The sequence below is a fragment of the Diabrotica virgifera genome, chromosome 6 (assembly GCF_917563875.1).
Source record: "Diabrotica virgifera virgifera chromosome 6, PGI_DIABVI_V3a".
Lineage (NCBI taxonomy): Eukaryota > Metazoa > Arthropoda > Insecta > Coleoptera > Chrysomelidae > Diabrotica > Diabrotica virgifera.
Window position 1 is genome coordinate 193,532,223 of NC_065448.1, and position 21,253 is coordinate 193,553,475.

At 32.0% G+C, this 21,253-nt stretch overlaps 1 protein-coding gene across 2 annotated transcripts in view; it reads left to right on the forward strand.

Moving 5' to 3' along the window:
* LOC114332397 (arylsulfatase J) overlaps positions 1–15,734 on the forward strand; it is a 99,088-nt gene extending 83,354 nt beyond the window's left edge. For both annotated transcript variants that reach the window (XM_050653597.1, XM_050653598.1), the window contains exons 6-8: positions 8,019–8,161; positions 11,979–12,246; positions 15,531–15,734. In XM_050653597.1, the coding sequence (XP_050509554.1) occupies positions 8,019–8,161; positions 11,979–12,246; positions 15,531–15,687 (568 nt within the window). In that variant the 3' untranslated portion in view covers positions 15,688–15,734. The remainder of the gene's footprint in view (positions 1–8,018; positions 8,162–11,978; positions 12,247–15,530) is intronic.
* The last annotated feature ends 5,519 nt before the right edge of the window (positions 15,735–21,253 follow it).

Here is a 21,253-nt window from a genome sequence, read left to right on the forward strand (position 1 = left end):
CATCCCCTTCACCCCCAAACAACCCTTTAATTGATTTAACTTAAGAGAAAAATGCTGAGAAAAATTAAAATACGTTGTATCGCGGATATAATTCGTATAGCTTATATATTCTAAGAATAATCTTTTAAATTACGCGCATTTCGATTATTGAGCTACAACCCCTTCGCAAGAAAACCACCCCATCTTCCCGGCTTAAGAGAGAGTTGTACTTAAAATGATTTAAATTCATTATTTGGCGACTACATATCGTTTAATAATTTATGAGCCCCCAAAATACGAGCATTTAGATCATTAAATTGCAATTTCTTTTGTATAGGTAGTGCAGTCACTGAAGGTAAAAATCAACTACCTATTACCTTTAATTTCGGTGAACCTTCATCAATTTTCACGAAAATTGTTGAGTGTGTAGAGGATACCTCAAGAAATAAAGGTGACATGGTGACACCTTGCGCTTTTACCCTGAGGGTGGATACCACCCCTTCTCGGGGGTGAAAATTATTTTATTAAAAATAAATGCAGAAATCGATCGAAAGACAAATTATAAGCAAAATTTGTTATATAAAGTTATTAACCTTCGGAGTACGGAGATTATTTGACTTACTTAGATTACGATGATGGGTCAAGCGTGACCCATTCTCATTTTTTTATAAGGATCTTTTAAATGGTCAGTATTATTCAACAGTATCTTTAATTCAACAAAAAACAAACAAAATCCTTAATAATTGTATTTAAATTTTTTAAGATTAAGGTTACCCATGGGCATATTATGTACTAGTTCGCTCCGGCGGCCAGATTTTAATACCTTACAGAAAACGGGCATAGGTAAATTTGCTCCGGCCATATATTTGAATACAGTGGAACCTCGATAAGTCGGATTAATCGAGACTGCGGCCTATCCGAGTTATCGAAAATCCGAGTTAGCCGGAGAATATGGTAAAAATTAATTAAACACGGTATACTTACAGATAAACTCCATTATAATTGCAAAAACATGAAATACATAAAATATGCACAATACATCTAAATTACGTACAGTTGTATACAGTATTGTTTATTTCTTGGTAAAAAACTTAGTCAAAGTGAAAATATGTTTGTTTTTTCTGATGAAAATCGGTTCCGGTTAGCCGGACTTCCGGGTTATCGGAGGCCGACTTATCGGGGTTCCACTGTACGCATACTTGTAAACAGAGACCGCTGCGATTTACGTGTACCTACAAACATATTGAAAATATTCTTCAAAATCCGAAGACCGGGTCAGGACTGACCCGGCATCATAGATGTTACGTAGAGGAAAAACTGCAATTTGCATGTTCACGAATTATATACGAAAAAATAGATTGAAACAAATAAGGAGAACTTACGATCAATCGGATTTGTAAAAAAAATATTTCATAAAATATTCAGAAATAACTGAATTTCGGGTCACGCTTGACCCAGTCTTCGTACTCCGAAGGTTAAAATAAATCAATACTTTTTGAGTTATTAAAGATCAAATATTTTAATTTTCGTAAAAAAATGCATGCTTTAAAGCGATTTTCATAAATAACTCAAAAACTGTAAGTTTTCCAAAAAAAGTTTTAATTGCCAAAATTGAAGCTAATAAAAATATAATAAATTTCTTACTTGAAAAACCTCTTAATATTAATTTAACGTAAGTTATAGGTAATTGAATGTATATTTTTTTTCTGCGAGTACTCAAATCTAAGGATCCAAACTTAAATAACGGGAAAACGATGCATTTTATAACATATACTTACTAAATACTTGTCAAAGTACTTAGAAATACCTATCAAATGAGCTCCAGAAGAAGTTGATAACATCAAAACTTATACTCCAAAAATTTTTCCATAGTTTGAAGAGATATAAAACTGTATTACATCTAGTCTTTCAAATACATACTTTTTTTTAGGATAATAGGTTAAAGGGCTCCAGTTGCATTGTTTTCGCAGTAAAATTTAGGTTTAAACGTTTCTATCTTGGTTATTTTGATTCATACAGAAATAAAAATACAAGACAATAAAAAAAGTCAAATTTCGTTCTCTATCATTTTTACGTGTATCGAGTATTGTTGGAGTTATTATCAAAAGAAAATAATTTACGAAAATTTGAAAGATTTTGATTTTTTTTTAATCATATAATATACATCTGTTAAAAATATGCATTTTTAATCGGTCAAAATGTTTAAGGTCCATTACTTATGCTAAAGTTAAGAAAGTCGTATATAGGTCTGGATCCCGCGTATGAAAAAAAAGTTGATTAATAGCAAGCTGAAAATTTGTTAATAGCTTAAGGGTATCTAGTCGGACAAACTTTGATATATGGGAACACTGGAGTAGGGGCAGTTTTAATTGTGGAACAGGTTAAAAATTTGAAACGGTCAGGCCACGAAAACGGCACACGTATTTTGTCCGACAGAACAGACTTAAACTCTCCGAACAGAGATTAAACTCTCATGCAAAAATCAGACTGCTATTTATCACCAAATGGGCGTTTTAATGAGTGAAACATGTAGAATATGTCAAATGACAGGAATTATGACAGGTGATAAATAGCAGTCTGATTTTTGCATGAAAGTTTAGTCTCTGTTCGGAGAGTTTAAGTTTATTCTGTCGGACAAAATAAATGTGCCGTTTTCGTAGTCTGACCGTTACAAATTTTTAACCTGTTCCACAATTAAAACTGCCCCTGTTACAGTATTCCCATATATCAATGTTTATCCGACTAGACACTTTTAAGCTATTAACAAATTTTCAGCTTGCTATTAATCAACTTTTTTTTCATACGCGGGATCCAGACCTAATAGGGATTACTCAAGATTTTATTTTTTGTGGAAATGGTGAACGTTTTATTTTTCACTTTTTCCTAAAAAATTCGAAAGGGTCCTATTATTTTCGTGTTCACTTAGGTACTTAATTTTGATGCTGTCAACTTCTTTTGGAGCTTATTACTTATGCTAAAGTTAAGAAAGTCTTATAGGGATTACTAAAGATTTTATTTTTTCTGGAAATAGTGAACGTTTTATTTTTCACTTTTTCCTAAAAAATTCGAAAGAGTCCTATTATTTTCGGGTTCACTTAGGTACTTAATTTTGATGCTGTCAACTTCTTTTGAAGTTTATCACTTATGCTAAAGTTAAGAAAGTCTTATAGGGATTACTAAAGATTTTATTTTTTGTGGAAATGGCGAACGTTTTATTTTTCACTTTTTCCTAAAAAATTCGAATGGGTCCTATTATTTTCATGTTCACTTAGGTACTTAATTTTGATGCTGTCAACTTCTTTTGGAGCTTATTACTTATGCTAAAGTTAAGAAAGTCTTATAGGGATTACTACAGATTTTATTTTTTGTGGAAATGGTGAACGTTTTATTTTTCACTTTTTCCTAAAAAATTCGAATGGGTCCTATTATTTTCATGTTTACTTAGGTTTTTAATTTTGCTGCTGTCAACTTCTTTTGGAGCTTATTACTTATGCTAAAGTTAAGAAAGTCTTATAGGGATTACTAAAGATTTTATTTTTTGTGGAAATGGTGAACGTTTTATTTTTCACTTTTTCCTAAAGAATTCGAAAGGGTCCTATTATTTTCGTGTTCACTTAGGTACTTAATTTTGATGCTGTCAACTTCTTTTGGAGCTTATTACCTATGCTAAAGTTAAGAAAGTCTTATAGGGATTACTACAGATTTTATTTTTTGTGGAAATGGTGAACGTTTTATTTTTCACTTTTTCCTAAAAAATTCAAATGGGTCCTATTATTTTCATGTTTACTTAGGTTTTTAATTTTGCTGCTGTCAACTTCTTTTGGAGCTTATTACTTATGCTAAAGTTAAGAAAGTCTTATAGGGATTACTAAAGATTTTATTTTTTGTGGAAATGGTGAACGTTTTATTTTTCACTTTTTCCTAAAGAATTCGAAAGGGTCCTATTATTTTCGTGTTCACTTAGGTACTTAATTTTGATGCTGTCAACTTCTTTTGGAGCTTATTACTTATGCTAAAGTTAAGAAAGTCTTATAGGGATTACTAAAGATTTTATTTTTTGTGGAAATTGTGAACGTTTTCTTTTTCACTTTTTCCTAAAAAATTCGAATGAGTCCTATTATTTTCATGTTCACTTAGGTACTTAATTTTGATGCTGTCAACTTCTTTTGAAGTTTATCACTTATGCTAAAGTTAAGAAAGTCTTATAGGGATTACTAAAGATTTTATTTTTTGTGGAAATGGCGAACGTTTTATTTTTCACTTTTTCCTAAAAGATTCGAATGGGTCCTATTATTTTCATGTTCACTTAGGTACTTAATTTTGATGCTGTCAACTTCTTTTGGAGCTTATTACTTATGCTAAAGTTAAGAAAGTCTTATAGGGATTACTACAGATTTTATTTTTTGTGGAAATGGTGAACGTTTTATTTTTCACTTTTTCCTAAAAAATTCGAATGGGTCCTATTATTTTCATGTTTACTTAGGTTTTTAATTTTGCTGCTGTCAACTTCTTTTGGAGCTTATTACTTATGCTAAAGTTAAGAAAGTCTTATAGGGATTACTAAAGATTTTATTTTTTGTGGAAATGGTGAACGTTTTATTTTTCACTTTTTCCTAAAAAATTCGAAAGGGTCCTATTATTTTCGTGTTCACTTAGGTACTTAATTTTGATGCTGTCAACTTCTTTTGGAGCTTATTACTTATGCTAAAGTTAAGAAAGTCTTATAGGGATTACTACAGATTTTATTTTTTGTGGAAATGGTGAACGTTTTATTTTTCACTTTTTCCTAAAAAATTCGAATGGGTCCTATTATTTTCATGTTTACTTAGGTTTTTAATTTTGCTGCTGTCAACTTCTTTTGGAGCTTATTACTTATGCTAAAGTTAAGAAAGTCTTATAGGGATTACTAAAGATTTTATTTTTTGTGGAAATGGTGAACGTTTTATTTTTCACTTTTTCCTAAAGAATTCGAAAGGGTCCTATTATTTTCGTGTTCACTTAGGTACTTAATTTTGATGCTGTCAACTTCTTTTGGAGCTTATTACTTATGCTAAAGTTAAGAAAGTCTTATAGGGATTACTAAAGATTTTATTTTTTGTGGAAATGGCGAACGTTTTATTTTTCACTTTTTCCTAAAAGATTCGAATGTGTCCTATTATTTTCATGTTCACTTAGGTACTTAATTTTGATGCTGTCAACTTCTTTTGGAGCTTATTACTTATGCTAAAGTTAAGAAAGTCTTATAGGGATTACTACAGATTTTATTTTTTGTGGAAATGGTGAACGTTTTATTTTTCACTTTTTCCTAAAAAATTCGAATGGGTCCTATTATTTTCATGTTCACTTAGGTACTTAATTTTGACGCTGTCAACTTCTTTTGGAGCTTATTACTTATGCTAAAGTTAAGAAAGTCTTATAGGGATTACTACAGATTTTATTTTTTGTGGAAATGGTGAACGTTTTATTTTTCACTTTTTCCTAAAAAATTCGAATGGGTCCTATTATTTTCATGTTTACTTAGGTTTTTAATTTTGCTGCTGTCAACTTCTTTTGGAGCTTATTACTTATGCTAAAGTTAAGAAAGTCTTATAGGGATTACTAAAGATTTTATTTTTTGTGGAAATGGTGAACGTTTTATTTTTCACTTTTTCCTAAAGAATTCGAAAGGGTCCTATTATTTTCGTGTTCACTTAGGTACTTAATTTTGATGCTGTCAACTTCTTTTGGAGCTTATTACTTATGCTAAAGTTAAGAAAGTCTTATAGGGATTACTACAGATTTTATTTTTTGTGGAAATGGTGAACGTTTTATTTTTCACTTTTTCCTAAAAAATTCGAATGGGTCCTATTATTTTCGGGTTCACTTAGGTACTTAATTTTGATGCTGTCAACTTCTTTTGAAGTTTATCACTTATGCTAAAGTTAAGAAAGTCTTATAGGGATTACTAAAGATTTTATTTTTTGTGGAAATGGCGAACGTTTTATTTTTCACTTTTTCCTAAAAAATTCGAATGGGTCCTATTATTTTCATGTTCACTTAGGTACTTAATTTTGATGCTGTCAACTTCTTTTGAAGTTTATCACTTATGCTAAAGTTAAGAAAGTCTTATAGGGATTACTAAAGATTTTATTTTTTGTGGAAATGGCGAACGTTTTATTTTTCACTTTTTCCTAAAAAATTCGAATGGGTCCTATTATTTTCGTGTTCACTTAGGTACTTAATTTTGATGCTGTCAACTTCTTTTGGAGCTTATTACTTATGCTAAAGTTAAGAAAGTCTTATAGGGATTACTAAAGATTTTATTTTTTGTGGAAATGGTGAACGTTTTATTTTTCACTTTTTCCTAAAAAATTCGAAAGAGTCCTATTATTTTCGGGTTCACTTAGGTACTTAATTTTGATGCTGTCAACTTCTTTTGAAGTTTATCACTTATGCTAAAGTTAAGAAAGTCTTATAGGGATTACTAAAGATTTTATTTTTTGTGGAAATGGCGAACGTTTTATTTTTCACTTTTTCCTAAAAAATTCGAATGGGTCCTATTATTTTCATGTTCACTTAGGTACTTAATTTTGATGCTGTCAACTTCTTTTGGAGCTTATTACTTATGCTAAAGTTAAGAAAGTCTTATAGGGATTACTACAGATTTTATTTTTTGTGGAAATGGTGAACGTTTTATTTTTCACTTTTTCCTAAAAAATTCGAATGGGTCCTATTATTTTCATGTTTACTTAGGTTTTTAATTTTGCTGCTGTCAACTTCTTTTGGAGCTTATTACTTATGCTAAAGTTAAGAAAGTCTTATAGGGATTACTAAAGATTTTATTTTTTGTGGAAATGGTGAACGTTTTATTTTTCACTTTTTCCTAAAGAATTCGAAAGGGTCCTATTATTTTCGTGTTCACTTAGGTACTTAATTTTGATGCTGTCAACTTCTTTTGGAGCTTATTACCTATGCTAAAGTTAAGAAAGTCTTATAGGGATTACTAAAGATTTTATTTTTTGTGGAAATGGTGAACGTTTTATTTTTCACTTTTTCCTAAAAAATTCGAATGGGTCCTATTATTTTCATGTTCACTTAGGTACTTAATTTTGATGCTGTCAACTTCTTTTGGAGCTTATTACTTATGCTAAAGTTAAGAAAGTCTTATAGGGATTACTACAGATTTTATTTTTTGTGGAAATGGTGAACGTTTTATTTTTCACTTTTTCCTAAAAAATTCGAATGGGTCCTATTATTTTCATGTTTACTTAGGTTTTTAATTTTGCTGCTGTCAACTTCTTTTGGAGCTTATTACTTATGCTAAAGTTAAGAAAGTCTTATAGGGATTACTAAAGATTTTATTTTTTGTGGAAATGGTGAACGTTTTATTTTTCACTTTTTCCTAAAGAATTCGAAAGGGTCCTATTATTTTCGTGTTCACTTAGGTACTTAATTTTGCTGCTGTCAACTTCTTTTGGAGCTTATTACTTATGCTAAAGTTAAGAAAGTCTTATAGGGATTACTAAAGATTTTATTTTTTGTGGAAATGGTGAACGTTTTATTTTTCACTTTTTCCTAAAAAATTCGAATGGGTCCTATTATTTTCATGTTTACTTAGGTTTTTAATTTTGCTGCTGTCAACTTCGTTTGGAGCTTATTACTTATGCTAAAGTTAAGAAAGTCTTATAGGGATTACTAAAGATTTTATTTTTTGTGGAAATGGTGAACGTTTTATTTTTCACTTTTTCCTAAAAAATTCGAAAGGGTCCTATTATTTTCGTGTTCACTTAGGTACTTAATTTTGATGCTGTCAACTTCTTTTGGAGCTTATTACTTATGCTAAAGTTACGAAAGTCTTATAGGGATTACTAAAGATTTTATTTTTTGTGGAAATGGCCAACGTTTTATTTTTCACTTTTTCCTAAAAAATTCGAATGGGTCCTATTATTTTCATGTTCACTTAGGTACTTAATTTTGAGTCCACTACGAGGAGCATTCATGCTCCTCGTGCATCTTTATTGTGATTTTAATATATTTAACTATTTATTTGTTTGTTTTAGTAAAATTACTAACATTGATGGAAAAAGTCAATGGACGACTTTATCCAATGATCAACCGTCAACAAGAAATGAAATTTTACACAATATTGATGATATTTACGGTAATGCTGCTTTAACAGTTGGTCCTTGGAAGCTGCTAAAAGGTATTTTTTATACATTATTTATTTTTACAAATAGTCCAAGTAATGAAGCTTAAAATAGGACAAAATCTCGCAATTTTTACAGAATGGATCGATTTGCTTAAAAATTTGAGAATAAATAGTGGATAGCCAAGGATCAAAATCTATATCATGCCAAAAGGCGCTTTTACCATGGGGGTGGTTGCCACCCCATCTCGGGGGTGGAAATTTTTATTATATTTTGACCGCAAGAGTTGGTAAAAACATTCATTATAAGCAAAAAACGTTCTATACATTTTTTTGATAAAATTAATAGTTTTCGATTTATTCGCTATCGAAAGTGTTAGTTTTATATCGAAAACATCAATGTTTTAATCAGTTTTCTGCTAATAACTCAAAAAGTTTTCGTTTTATCAAAACAGCTTTATTTAACAAAAATGTACCTTTTGAAAAAATAGGCAAAACCATTTTTATTTTATTTTCTTTAAGACCAATAGTAATCGAGCTATACTTTATTATATGTTAGCTCTTCTTCGTCAAATGCTAAATATTGTAGTTTCAAAGTCAAAGGACGGGAAAACTATGGATTTTTCGAGGATAACTTGTTGAAACTAATTTCAAGTATTTAAAAATATGTATCTCCAGAAATAAAAAAAATCTCTTGCTAAAAAAATTAAGTGACTTATAATGAAAAGAATGTCAGTCCCTATTTTTTTTTTTTTCAGTAAAACAGTGGTCGTAAGCAACCCCCTAATCGCCACCCTATTTAAAATGTGTCATTGACCTGATTAGGTTTTCTTGATTTATGTATTGTTAATAGGTTCTAGAAGTTTGATCGGCTTAGAGTGATTAGTTTAAAAAAAATGAATAGGAGTTAAAAGCGAATAACGAGTTTTTGTAGTTTGGAAAACTATTCTTCAGAATAGAAAGATTAGCATGAGAGATACGAAAAAATATTTAAATATGAAATTGTAGCTTATTTAATTCACAAGAACTTGGTTTGCAAAAAATTTTTTACGGCAAAAATTGAGTGAGCTATTGACAATTAAAACTTGTAATATCATGCAAAAACCACCTTTACCAACCCTTTCAAAGTCACCTCTTTTTGCGACTGAGAATTTTAAAAGGATTTAATATTAATAACCTTATAGATCTTGTAAAAACCTACAAAATTATTTTTTACGAATTTTTTAAGGTAAAAAATAAAAAAGGTACGGTAAAAAATCAATATATTTTTTTTAAAGAGAAATCCAATGGGAAGTATAATAATGTAAGTTAGCGGTGATTTTAGTCATTGGCCTTATATATTTTTCTTTATTCGTGTATTATTAATAGATTCTAGAAGTTTGACTGGCTTAGAATGATTATTTTTTTAAAAACTGAAGTTTAAAGCGAATAACGAATCAGAGATTTCAAGAATAGAAAGATTAGCATCAGACATACAAAAAATGTTTAAATATGAAATTGTAGGTAATTTAATTCTCAAGAACATGGTTTGATAAAATTTGTTCTACGTCAAAAATTGAGTGAATCGTAAATGAGTATACCATCGAAAAACATTGATTTTTTAGATATAAGACTAACACTTTCGATAGCGAATAAATCAAAAACTATTAATTTTATCAAAAAAATGTATAGAACATTTTTTGCTTAGAATGAATGTTTTTATTAGCTTTTGCGGTCAAAGTATAATAAAAAATTTCCACCCCCGAGATGGGGTGGCAACCAACCCCATGGTAAAAGCGCCTGTCGGCATCATATAGATTTTGATGTATGGACTATCCATTACCTATTCTCAAATTTTCAAGCAAATTGATCCATTCTGTAAAAATTGCGAAGTGAAAAGCTTTGATTCCTGGACTAAAATACTATTGTAGAAAATAAACATTATTAAATTTGTGAATAGACGACGCTAATATTGAACTAGTAAAACAGGACGGCAACGAGGGGGAGGAAATACGAAAACGGATAAGGCTTGTTAACAAAGCATGCTTCTCTCCGTCACAGGTGTTTAAATCCAAACACATAACATCCATAGGGAAGAAAGTTTAAAATATATACAACCATCATACGACCAATAGCAATATATGGCGTAGAAATATGGATCATGACAGAAAAGACAATAAACCTTATTAATACTTTCGAAAGAAAGATATTAAGGAGGATATTGGGACCCATTAGCGACAATGGTATATGGAGAACAAGATTCAACCAACGAATATACAGCTCCTAGAAGAAGATTTTACATGAAACAGATGGTCACGTTTATAAGCAGGCTTGTTGACGAGGGATATTGCGGCCGCAGTGCGGACGGTGGTAGTCCGTAGTCGCTGTCAGGTCTGTGCACCTTCATGGCACCTACTCATGGAACGCAAAATCCTATGCTAAAACGTTACAGGGCCGTACCTTTCTATGTTCAACTACGAGTTATACCAATATTACAAAGAACCCTCTATAGCAAATTAGGCAAAAATACAAAGATTGCGCTGGGCAGGTAACCAGGGCCGGCGATAACGGGCCAGCAAGGGATGCATTGCAGGTGGGCGCCCCTGTTTAGGGGGCGCCAAAATGATCTTTTTTCTGCTGGTGCTATAAAAAATACTAATTTAAAAGAAGCCGAAGGGCGCCTATGTTAGTTTTGCAGGCGGGCGCCTTATACCCTAGCGCCGGTACTGCAGGTAACCTTATAAAAATGGATAATGACCATAACACCTTACCATCTAGTAAAATCATTAACGGAACTATGGCAGTACTTCGGCCAGTAGAAAGACCAAGAAAGAGGTGGATAGACGAAGTGGTGACCGATACTAAAGAGATATTTAGGGTCGACAACGTAATTAAATATGGGAAGTGGGAGGATTTCCTGGTTGCGAAATTTAAGGAAGTGGTACGGATGCAGATCAATACAATTGTTCAGATCTACAGTCAACAAAGTTAAGATTGCTATGATGGTAGCCAACCTTCGATAGAAGACGGTACTACAAGAAGAAGAACTGGGCTCGAATTGGGCTGTAGCGCCATAGGCAGGCCCGCCGAGAGGGGGGTATAGCCAGTACATTTTACCGGGGCCCGGCGATGTAAGAGGCCCGGCGTCGACCAGACCAAAGACGTAATTTTTCCTTCACTTTATTTGAGCACGTAATTTGCTCTTCACTTTATGTATATAATGCGTTTAAAGTGACGCGACTGATAATTTTGAGCCCGTCGAAATATTTCGCTGTGAAATATTTAGTATTGTCATAGATTGTTTAAGCAATTAAGAAATTTTACCCGCTGAAGAGGAAAGCTCCTTTAGTTGTCTTTCTCGCATTAAAAATGCCATGAGATCTACAATGAAGTAGGATCAGAAATAAATGTTTATTGAACAAATAAACATTACTTTTCAGTTAAATTCAATGTTCAAACTGTAAATTTAAGCAAAAAGCAATGTTTATTTGTGCAATAAACTTTTATTTATGTTTTCTAACAGCAGTAGAAGATATTTTGAATTAAATAAATTACATAAATTTTTCTTTTTGTGTCAATTAATTTAATCCAAAAAAATTTTTGGTCACCCTGTATAAATAATTATTGTAATGTTTATATTACTGAATAGAGGATTCAATAACCTTTCGAATGAGGTATCACACAACCCCTATTCTCATTTAAAAATAGTCGATTATGTTATCACGCCCAGATGGATGACGTCACTAGTCTGATATATATGTCAAAAAATCATAATTTATAAATCAAATAACTTTTGTATTTTACATTTTTTTCTAATTCTGTAAATAAATCAGTTTACAGGGGGTCAAAATATAGTGAATAACCCTGTACATATTCACTAACTCATTGTTTTAAGGAACAACCTATAATGGCACATGGGATTCGTGGTATGGTCCATCTGGAAGAGATTATGAGTACAACGAAACTAAAGTAATTAACTCGTTATCAGGACAGGCATTAAAACATATTAAAAAAGCAGCCAATGGAACCCAAATCAAAATTTTAAGAAAACAAGCTACGGTTGATTGTGCTGTGACGAAGCATAAGGAATGTAATCTACTTGAAGAAGTATGCTTATACAATATTGAAAATGATCCATGTGAACTAAACAATGTTGCAACCAAGTAAGTCTGTAGAAAAGAAAAAATTTATATTACAATACTATAATATTTAGTTTAGTAATTTTTCTTGTACCTTAATAGTCTACTATCCTAAACCATTTGTAACAAATTAACTCGGTCTAACGCCTTTTGATTAAAAAAAAACGAATCTGCGCACATTTCAACTCAAGATCATTTTATATTTGCATATTTTTGTCTATACATAATATAGTATTTTCTATATTATTTACATACTACTAGTTATGTTGACTGTCCACGCACCATCAGAGATTAAATTGAAAATAGTGGCACCAAAGAAAGGCAATCAGCAGAAAAAAGTCTACCTTATTGCTGACATTCAGATTGGAGATATGAAGGATGTACTCCTTGCAATATTTATACGCCTTTACAAGATGTGACACGGTATCATCTATCTCCAAGAAGTGGAAAATTACACCGTATAGGACAGTACACGCTAATGACGCACTTAGTCTTTAACTACTCCAAAGCTGACCCGAGTGCAGTAGCTGATGCCGGAATGCATTTTCTTCTTGCGATATTTGGTGTCAGGAACATGGAAGATCTAGATTGCTTTCACCAGTTTTACTTGAAGGCTATTGCAGAGAAGCCTATGCATTATTTACTCAAGTTAGCTGCACTACCCCCCACTTCAGGAGCTTCCAGCCAGCATTCGTTCAGAACCTACCACCAGGTACAGTGGGGTTCAGTACAATATAGTAGGTGCTGCAGCTCCAGAGGAATTACTTTCCCTCATAGTGTGTACTTGCAAAGACGAATGCCTTCGTAACTGTGAGTGTAGAAAGAGTGGGCTAAACTGCTCAAGCATATGCTGCAATTACTCAGGCCTAGGATGTGATAATAGGGACACAACCATCATAGACGAAGACGTAGAAGAGGACGTCGTTGTATTTGAAGAGGACTGAAACCGATGAATAAGTTTACTTGAAACTCGGTGCATTATAATAATCATGTTTATGCAAGAAATATTTTGTGTATTTAAGATAATTTATTTGGAATTTACAGTTGAAAAGATATTCATGCGACATTGTCCATATAGAAAGTTCAGAGTGGATTTCTCCGTACCACAGGTTTATACCCACATAACAATGATGTTCGCATCATGTTCTAAGCATATCCTACCAACATTCGTCGAAGTATATCCTTTTTAGTATATGCGTAGTACAAGCATAGCATGTACCATAAAAAACATTCTAAATTTCATGTTCTTTGCATGTGCCTCAAAGAATATTCTTGCACCGAATATACTGAGCACATTTGGGTACGTAGTATCTCGGAATGTTCGTAAAAGTTTATTCTTAGAATATACCTTAATCGAATATTCTTAGTATATGCAAAAGTATATGCTTAACACATACTTGTATATACTTTTAAAATATCTTAAAAAGAATATACTGTATGTACCTATAGGAAGAAGAATAATGTTAGCCTATAGATTATCAACTTCGCGTTAAGAATAATTAATCAAATTTATGTATTTTGGTAGGTACTAGTGAACTATCTAATTCATTTTTTTTTAACCGGTTTAGTTGTATGGTAAAGAGTTTAAAACTTAATTCTATTGAAGAAAAATGAGAAATTCTCGTTTCGTTTTCAGTTGAAATGAATATATACCATTTTGATTTGAGTTTATACCATAAGTATTTTTACCTATAATTTTCGGGAATCCGGAAACGGCCATTCATTGTCATTCTGACCCTTGCATTGCATTTTATACCTGCACAAGGGAAGGGGGTAGGTAACAAAAGAGCAAAATATGAAAAGTTTCCAGTTTCCAGTACAGTTATGCATTTATGTCTACGCTGTTAGGTAGGACCAAGTATTTCTAGCTACAAGGACTAAAACATTTTTAAGAACATAAAAAGCAGTTTGAAAATAATAAATTGATATTGGTACTTCAATATTTCCTAAATACCTAGTAAGTAAAAGTATGTATAATGTATATAGATACCTATAAATTTTAGTAATTTACATACATATTATATATATTTGGCTATTATATAATTATATAAGCAGCATTTTTATTTTGATGTGCACATAATAACTAAATATATTACTTATATTTTATATATAGGCTACTTACCCATATAATATTTATTATACATAGGTACCTATATAACTAACTAAAGTTTATATATTTTATACTTACTTTTTACGTAATATTGTAGAATAATGTAATAACTACATTCTCATATGCAATTAAAATATGTAAATATAATATATTAGTAGAACCAAAGAATACTTAGTATTCTTTGGTAGAACCTATAGGATGAGATTGGGTGATGTTGAAAACATACTTCTGAGAAATACAGCACATCCTTGGAATATTCTTCCCATATACTAAAAATATGTGCGATAGTACATTCTAAGTATATACATAGAAGGTATATAGCACTTCCTTGGAATATTCTTCCCATATACTAAAAATATGTGCGATAGTACATTCTAAGTATATAACTAGAAGGTATATAGCACTTCCTTGGAATATTCTTCCCATATACTAAAAATATGTGCGATAGTACATTCTAAGTATATAAATAGAACGTTTATAGCACCTCCTTAGAATCTTCTAAAAAGTATGTTCTTGGTATATACTGAAAAGAAGTGCGGTAGTACATTCTAAGTATATACATAGAACGTTTAAGTACTGTAATGTAGTATATACTCAGTATATGCTCTGCACATTCGCAATGGTAATTACGCATATTCTAAGTATATACTTTTTCTGAAAAGTATGTTCTATGAATCTACTAAGAACATGAAATTGTTATGTGGGTATGGCCTAGGTCTGTGGAAGCTTCTTTTCCCTTAAAAAGTAGCATCCCTTGAGAAGGTGGTGAAGTTGACGTTCCTTCAAGGGCTTATCAATAACATACCACCGGCCACTGAAATAGAAAATTACATTTACAAAACACTTAAAGCAAATTAGTTTTCTCAGTTATAGTATTATAATTTACACCCTCCGTAACTTCGGAATCGTTGATTTTAGAACAATTATTATGCATACGACCTTTATTGTTTTAAATTTGATGTAGAATATTTTTATATAACGCTAAACCGTATAGTTTTCGAAATATTTGCGAAAACTACTAATTTTTTTACTTCTTCCCAATCCCGCCGCTCCAAACCCGACACTCTAAATAACTTTTTACTGAACTATATTATGTGGACCATATAGAACAATTTGGTGATGTAGGATAACTTTTACTTTGTATGTCAGGGTTTGGGTCTAATTATACCGTACAATAAATAAATCTTATTAATTTTAGCAACCCATCCATTGTTCGATGGTTAACTGATATCTTGAATCAATACAATAGGACAGCTATACCACCAGGTAACCTTCCATTAGACCCGAGAGGAAATCCTAAATACTGGAATTATGTTTGGACAAATTTTGGAGATTATATTGATATTTCTATATAATAAATTGCGTATAAAAGTTATTAATAAAGTATTTGTTACATAAACAATGTTTTTTTTAATTTAGTTTAGAGTTGCTTCTCACCATCCTCAATGAGAAGTTATAATATTGTCTATTAAATAACCCACGTGCCTTGTGGGGGTCGTATAATGCCAAAGACCGTATCCATACCATAGACATACATCATAGACCAGTGATATAGACAGACTGTCATGATGAGCGAAGTGACGACACCATCTTTTTTTTGTGGCTCAGTGTTGTTTCACTCTTACGCATAGTAAAGCTGCGATAATAATCCTCCCGTTCCGCGCCTATACCCCCACTCAGTTTCATGTTAGTTTCTCGATATAATGTGCTAGAAAGAGATACCGCTAACCTTTCCAAGAGATCTTGTCGTCAGGAAGCGCGGAGGGTAGGCTAAGGGTATATAAGAACAGAACAAGTGGGTCGCGGTAGAGGTGGAGGTGGAGCTCGCGGTCGATGTCGATATCCATGTAAAACAAACAGATTGTAGTGAATGGAAGAGAACAGAGCAGGTAAATCGCGGTGAAGGTTTAGCGCGATGCCATCCAGGAGGTTTACATCGATGCTTTTGAAAATAAAATGAGTTTGTTTTAGATGGATGTCTACTGCGCGACCTACAAGAATGCTTCCCTGTGATTAGTCCGTTCGAAGCCAAGTTGTCATTTCCTGCGCTATCTGAGTTGATACTTTTTATATAATCCTTTTTTGTATTCAGTTTATTTTTGGATTTCTAAAGTAATTAAATTCAGTAAATTTTTGAAATATGAAGGAGGATCTGATTATTTACGGCTGACATTTCATCACTATCATCACTTGACTGACACAACATCGCAAAGAACAGTCTTTTTGTCATTCAAATTTCAATAAACTACTTCACTTGATACTAGCTCGACTGACAGCACAGGTGACCTCCTTGCTATGTGCTGTTGATATCGACCGCGACCTACCCCAAGTAGCAATTTGTCGACGTGACAACGTTGTCTACCGCGTGGCAACGTTTTCTTACAACGTTGTTATTACCTAGAAGACGACCCTATTCTGCACTGATTTGGTGGACGATTTTTGAGTTGTCTTGACGTTGCCTAGGCAACCTCCTGTTTAAGCAACATCGTTTCGTAAGCGTTGCATAAGACAACTGAAGCGACTATAAAAAGCACCTGCGCGTGCAATGGTTGCTCAAGGAGTCAGACTAGTTATGTTTTTTTACCTATATTTTAACACCTGTATGGTGAATGCGAAAACCAAAAAGTAAACTGTTTTGACATCGTATTGGGTATTTAAATTTATATAAATACATAAAGGACTTATTACCTGATGTGAAATTTATAAACGCATCTCAAATTACCGTCAAATATGGATATTTCACCTTTAAAAAACACACGCGCTCCTTTTTTATGACATTTTTGACAAAAAATATGCAAATTTAAAAAATCAAATTTTAATATAAAAGTCAAAATTTATGTTAAAGATGTTCTGTATAAATTTAATGTATTGATGGTGCTTCTAAAGGTATCAGAAAATGCCTGCATTTTTTATATTCTGTGTTTTCATTTTCTTTACATCCCAAAAATCTCAAGTAAAGCCAAAATAGCACATTAAACAATATTACCAATATTACTAAAAATTACCTTATTACCAACCTTAGACGGATAAGACAACTTAGAAGTCCAATCGCCAAAACTAAACCCGGCCGCGCCGACTATCAAAACCATTTTAGAACGCACCCTCTTACTGTGTGACTGAGGTCATGTGACCAGTGTCAAAAGTGTATCATTCTCATTAACAGCGTTGCCACATTTAGCAGATTTCTACTTTTTTGGTAGATTTTTGATATTTTTTAAAACATTCTTGTAGGCAATATTTTTTAGTAGATTTTTGGTATATTTCAACAGAATTTGATCCATTTTTTTCGAACCATGAGGAAACTATACTAAGTATTTTTGAAAAATTTAAACGCAGAATGAAAGACTGCATTATTTAGAAAAACCAAAACGTTTCTTTTGAACGAGATATTTGGAATTAAAAGTCACACTAAATTTTTTCTTTTTTTCACCCCTGTAACTTATTAAAATAAACATTATAGAAGTTTTCAGGGACTTTCGGTCCTCGGTAATAACGTAATCTTTCTTTGTGCGTTTAAATTTTTCAAAAATACTTATTAGTTTTCTAAGCATTCGCAAAAAATGAAAACATTTAAAATACATTGAACATTTTAACAGACGACATTTTGCGCCTATCGACTTAAGTTAGCTGTTGTTTTTATTATAAAAAATCCCAAATATATCCCAAAAATCCTTAAGTATATTTTAGTTTTTGATTTAGTAGATTTTAGCTAAAAAATGGTAATTAGCAGTGTGTGGTTTGGAATAATTAGGTTTCCAATTTTGTGGAATTCCTCTTCGGACATTTAGGACGGATGTGCATATCACTGTATTACTGTATTTACATGGCCTAAAAAGAATCTACTGATTTTGTGAAAATAAAACTACTGAAAGAGTAAAAACTGACCTGACAACCCTGTCTACCAAAGTTGATACAAAGAATCAAATCTCAAATCTACTGATAAAACAATGGAATGTAAACCAGCTATTAAAAAAACAAATAAACAGGTTGTTAAATAAATCGAAAATTTCCATCAAAATAAAATATATACCTAATAATAAGAAAAAAATTAGGTTATAAAGTAAATTCTTTTCTCCTTTGGAAGTTGGCGCAAACGTGTCACATCTCTAGAACAACACAGGGTCGTGACGTGACAGACAACTACTCAACTACAGAGTCGGCCAGGGCGAAAAATTAGTTTAGCATTATAACATTTTTAAGTCGTTGCGATTGTTGAGAAAACTGAACTGTGATATGTAGTTGTCTCAATTTTAATCAATTAGTTGCCCGTATAACCATGATACTATAAATAACAAGATAATATATTGCACATCCGGAAGTCGTGACGTAACTGGAGACCGGCAAGTTCGTAATGGTTCGTAATCATTCGTAATGTCCGATTACTTTGAATTGTTCGCGGTTGTATTTTATATTTTATCTTTGACAGTTATTTTGACTGGAATCTCGACACTAAATTTTTTTCGAATACATTGAAGTTTAATTTTATTTTGCTAATTGAATAATTCCATCACATAATGCATACAAATCCCATTTAACTTTAACAAGAATTCAAATTCAACTTCCGGTCTCCAGTTACATCATCAATGCGCGAGCTGGGACGTATTTGCGCTACGGGAAAATACTATCTCTTTATTTATAGTATCATGCGTATAACTAAAGGTTGTAACATCGTAATGTTAGTCGGGGTAGAGGACGTTGGCTGAAACAACTGAAAATGCTCTCAGGCAACGTTGTATACAGTGCATTTGTTTGTACTGACAACCAATGCGTCGAAAAATTGCTACTTGGGACACCTCCACCTCGACCCACTTAAATTCTGTTCTTACCCTTAGTCTATGATAATATATATGTCTATGATCCATACGTATTGTATCCATTAATTGTATTTTTCATTTGTTATGTCAATGTAAGACTTTTGTCAATAATTAAAAGGGTTTTTACCTATGTATTTTTGGTGGCTCTGCATGTCACGCCTTTAACAGCACTGATAATGATCTACTTAGAGCGAAAACGTTCTGTGATAAATGTAGCCCTTTAAGGGTTTTTAAAATAAATATGCCTTTTATGGAGAAATTTTCATTAAATTTCTTTTTGATACATTAGTAAAGGCATCATGGGTAATCTATAAAAATTTTAACCAAAGTGGAACAACGATGTCTCGTGTCTCTTCTTAAATTTAGAAAAAGAGTTATAAATGCCTTAATAAAATTAATGGTAATCTAACAGAGCTATTTAACAGATGTGTCCATAATAGCTATCCCTAAAGACTGAAATGAGAATCTAGTAATACTCTTGGCGCTTGTTCACAATGGACGTAAAACGTAATGTACGCATAATGCATCCGTAATTCATAAAGTTAAACATGTAGAAATCAAACGTAAGTATTCACAATGGGCAAACGTAAAATTTATGGTTATGGTTGTCTTACGTTTAAACGTAAGGATTACATAAAGTTGAGATTGTTTCAACTTTATGTTGGAATTACGTGAATTTTAAGGATAACTGTAGTATTTTTTGTATTTTAATGTTGGTGATCAAAAGTTTGACATTTCAGACGGGTGCACTCTGTCAGTTTACTTATGGTTTGTTTTTGTTTACCCCATTACTCTATTAATCTATATTTATCTCACGTTTTGGTAATATAAATTAAATAAAATGGAGAACGTGGATATTGAACTTTTAATTCAGCTTGTGCGTTCAAAGCCCTAGCCCTAATTATAATATAGTAAGGGTGAAAAACATTTTTAAATTGTATATAAAAATCCTTGTGTAAGTAAAAAACCACTGTGCATCATACACCCTCATTTCATTCATAAGCCTCCTAACCTTTCCTTTTTTCTTTTTGGTTTATGTATTTGTTTTTTAAATCACCCGTAATAATAAAATGGTAAGCAGGTCACAAGTCAAAACAGCTGTATTCATATTTCTGTTAAATAAATGCACACAAATTCAAAAACAAACATGTTGGTATTTACATCAACCCATAAATAACGTTTTGACAATTGACAATCAAAATACCTGTTTTGTTACGTAAAATTTAAGTCTATTGTGAACGCTGCATAAAATTATGTACAAATTACGGTTTACGAAATGATAACGGTTTACGTTCACCTTATGGTTACGTCCATTGTGAACAAGCGCTTACATAAAAAAGGGAACAAATAATGTGATTTACAGAATTATATACTTACATCGTTGCTCAGTCAAATATACAAACTATTTGAGAATTATTAGCAACCGGTTGACTTATTACAAAATGGCGTGTTAAGCAGTGAATAAATAAACATTAGTGAATATTATCGAAAGTTGTAGAAAGATGTTACTAGAAGGTACAACCAAAAGATTGGCAAAATAAATAATATAGGCCTACTTTCCCTCAAGGGGTCTGAGTTAATCTACGGTGGAGACAGTTTTCCAAGCGTAAGTAACATGGACATTGTCATGATGACATCATTTAGATGGCTGGCATTCGCTAGAAATTGCCTATTCAATAAAGTGAAAAAAAGAGAAGAGGAGGGAGCACCCCTCTCAGATGTCAATTTGAACCATGTGTTTTATTAATTTTATTTCACCCTATAATTACCCAATTAATCGAAACAAAAGTAAGTAAGCACACAAATATTATATGGCGCAGTCATATTTCGTTGTCTTCGCACCCTAAGGAGAATTGATAAATAGTAATACTTTGTAAATTTGACTTAACCTCCAAAATGAACGACCACATTGTTCCAGTAACAGAACTGTGTTTTGATGGTAATATGGGAGATAATTGGAGTTTTTTCGAACAAAAATTTAATATATTTTTGGAAGCCAGCAAGCTTAATGAAGAGACCGATAGTTTGCAAGGCAGCGTACTGTTGAATCGAGTTGGAGATCGGGCTCTTCGTATTTATAACAATTTCGAGTGGTCTTCAGATGAAA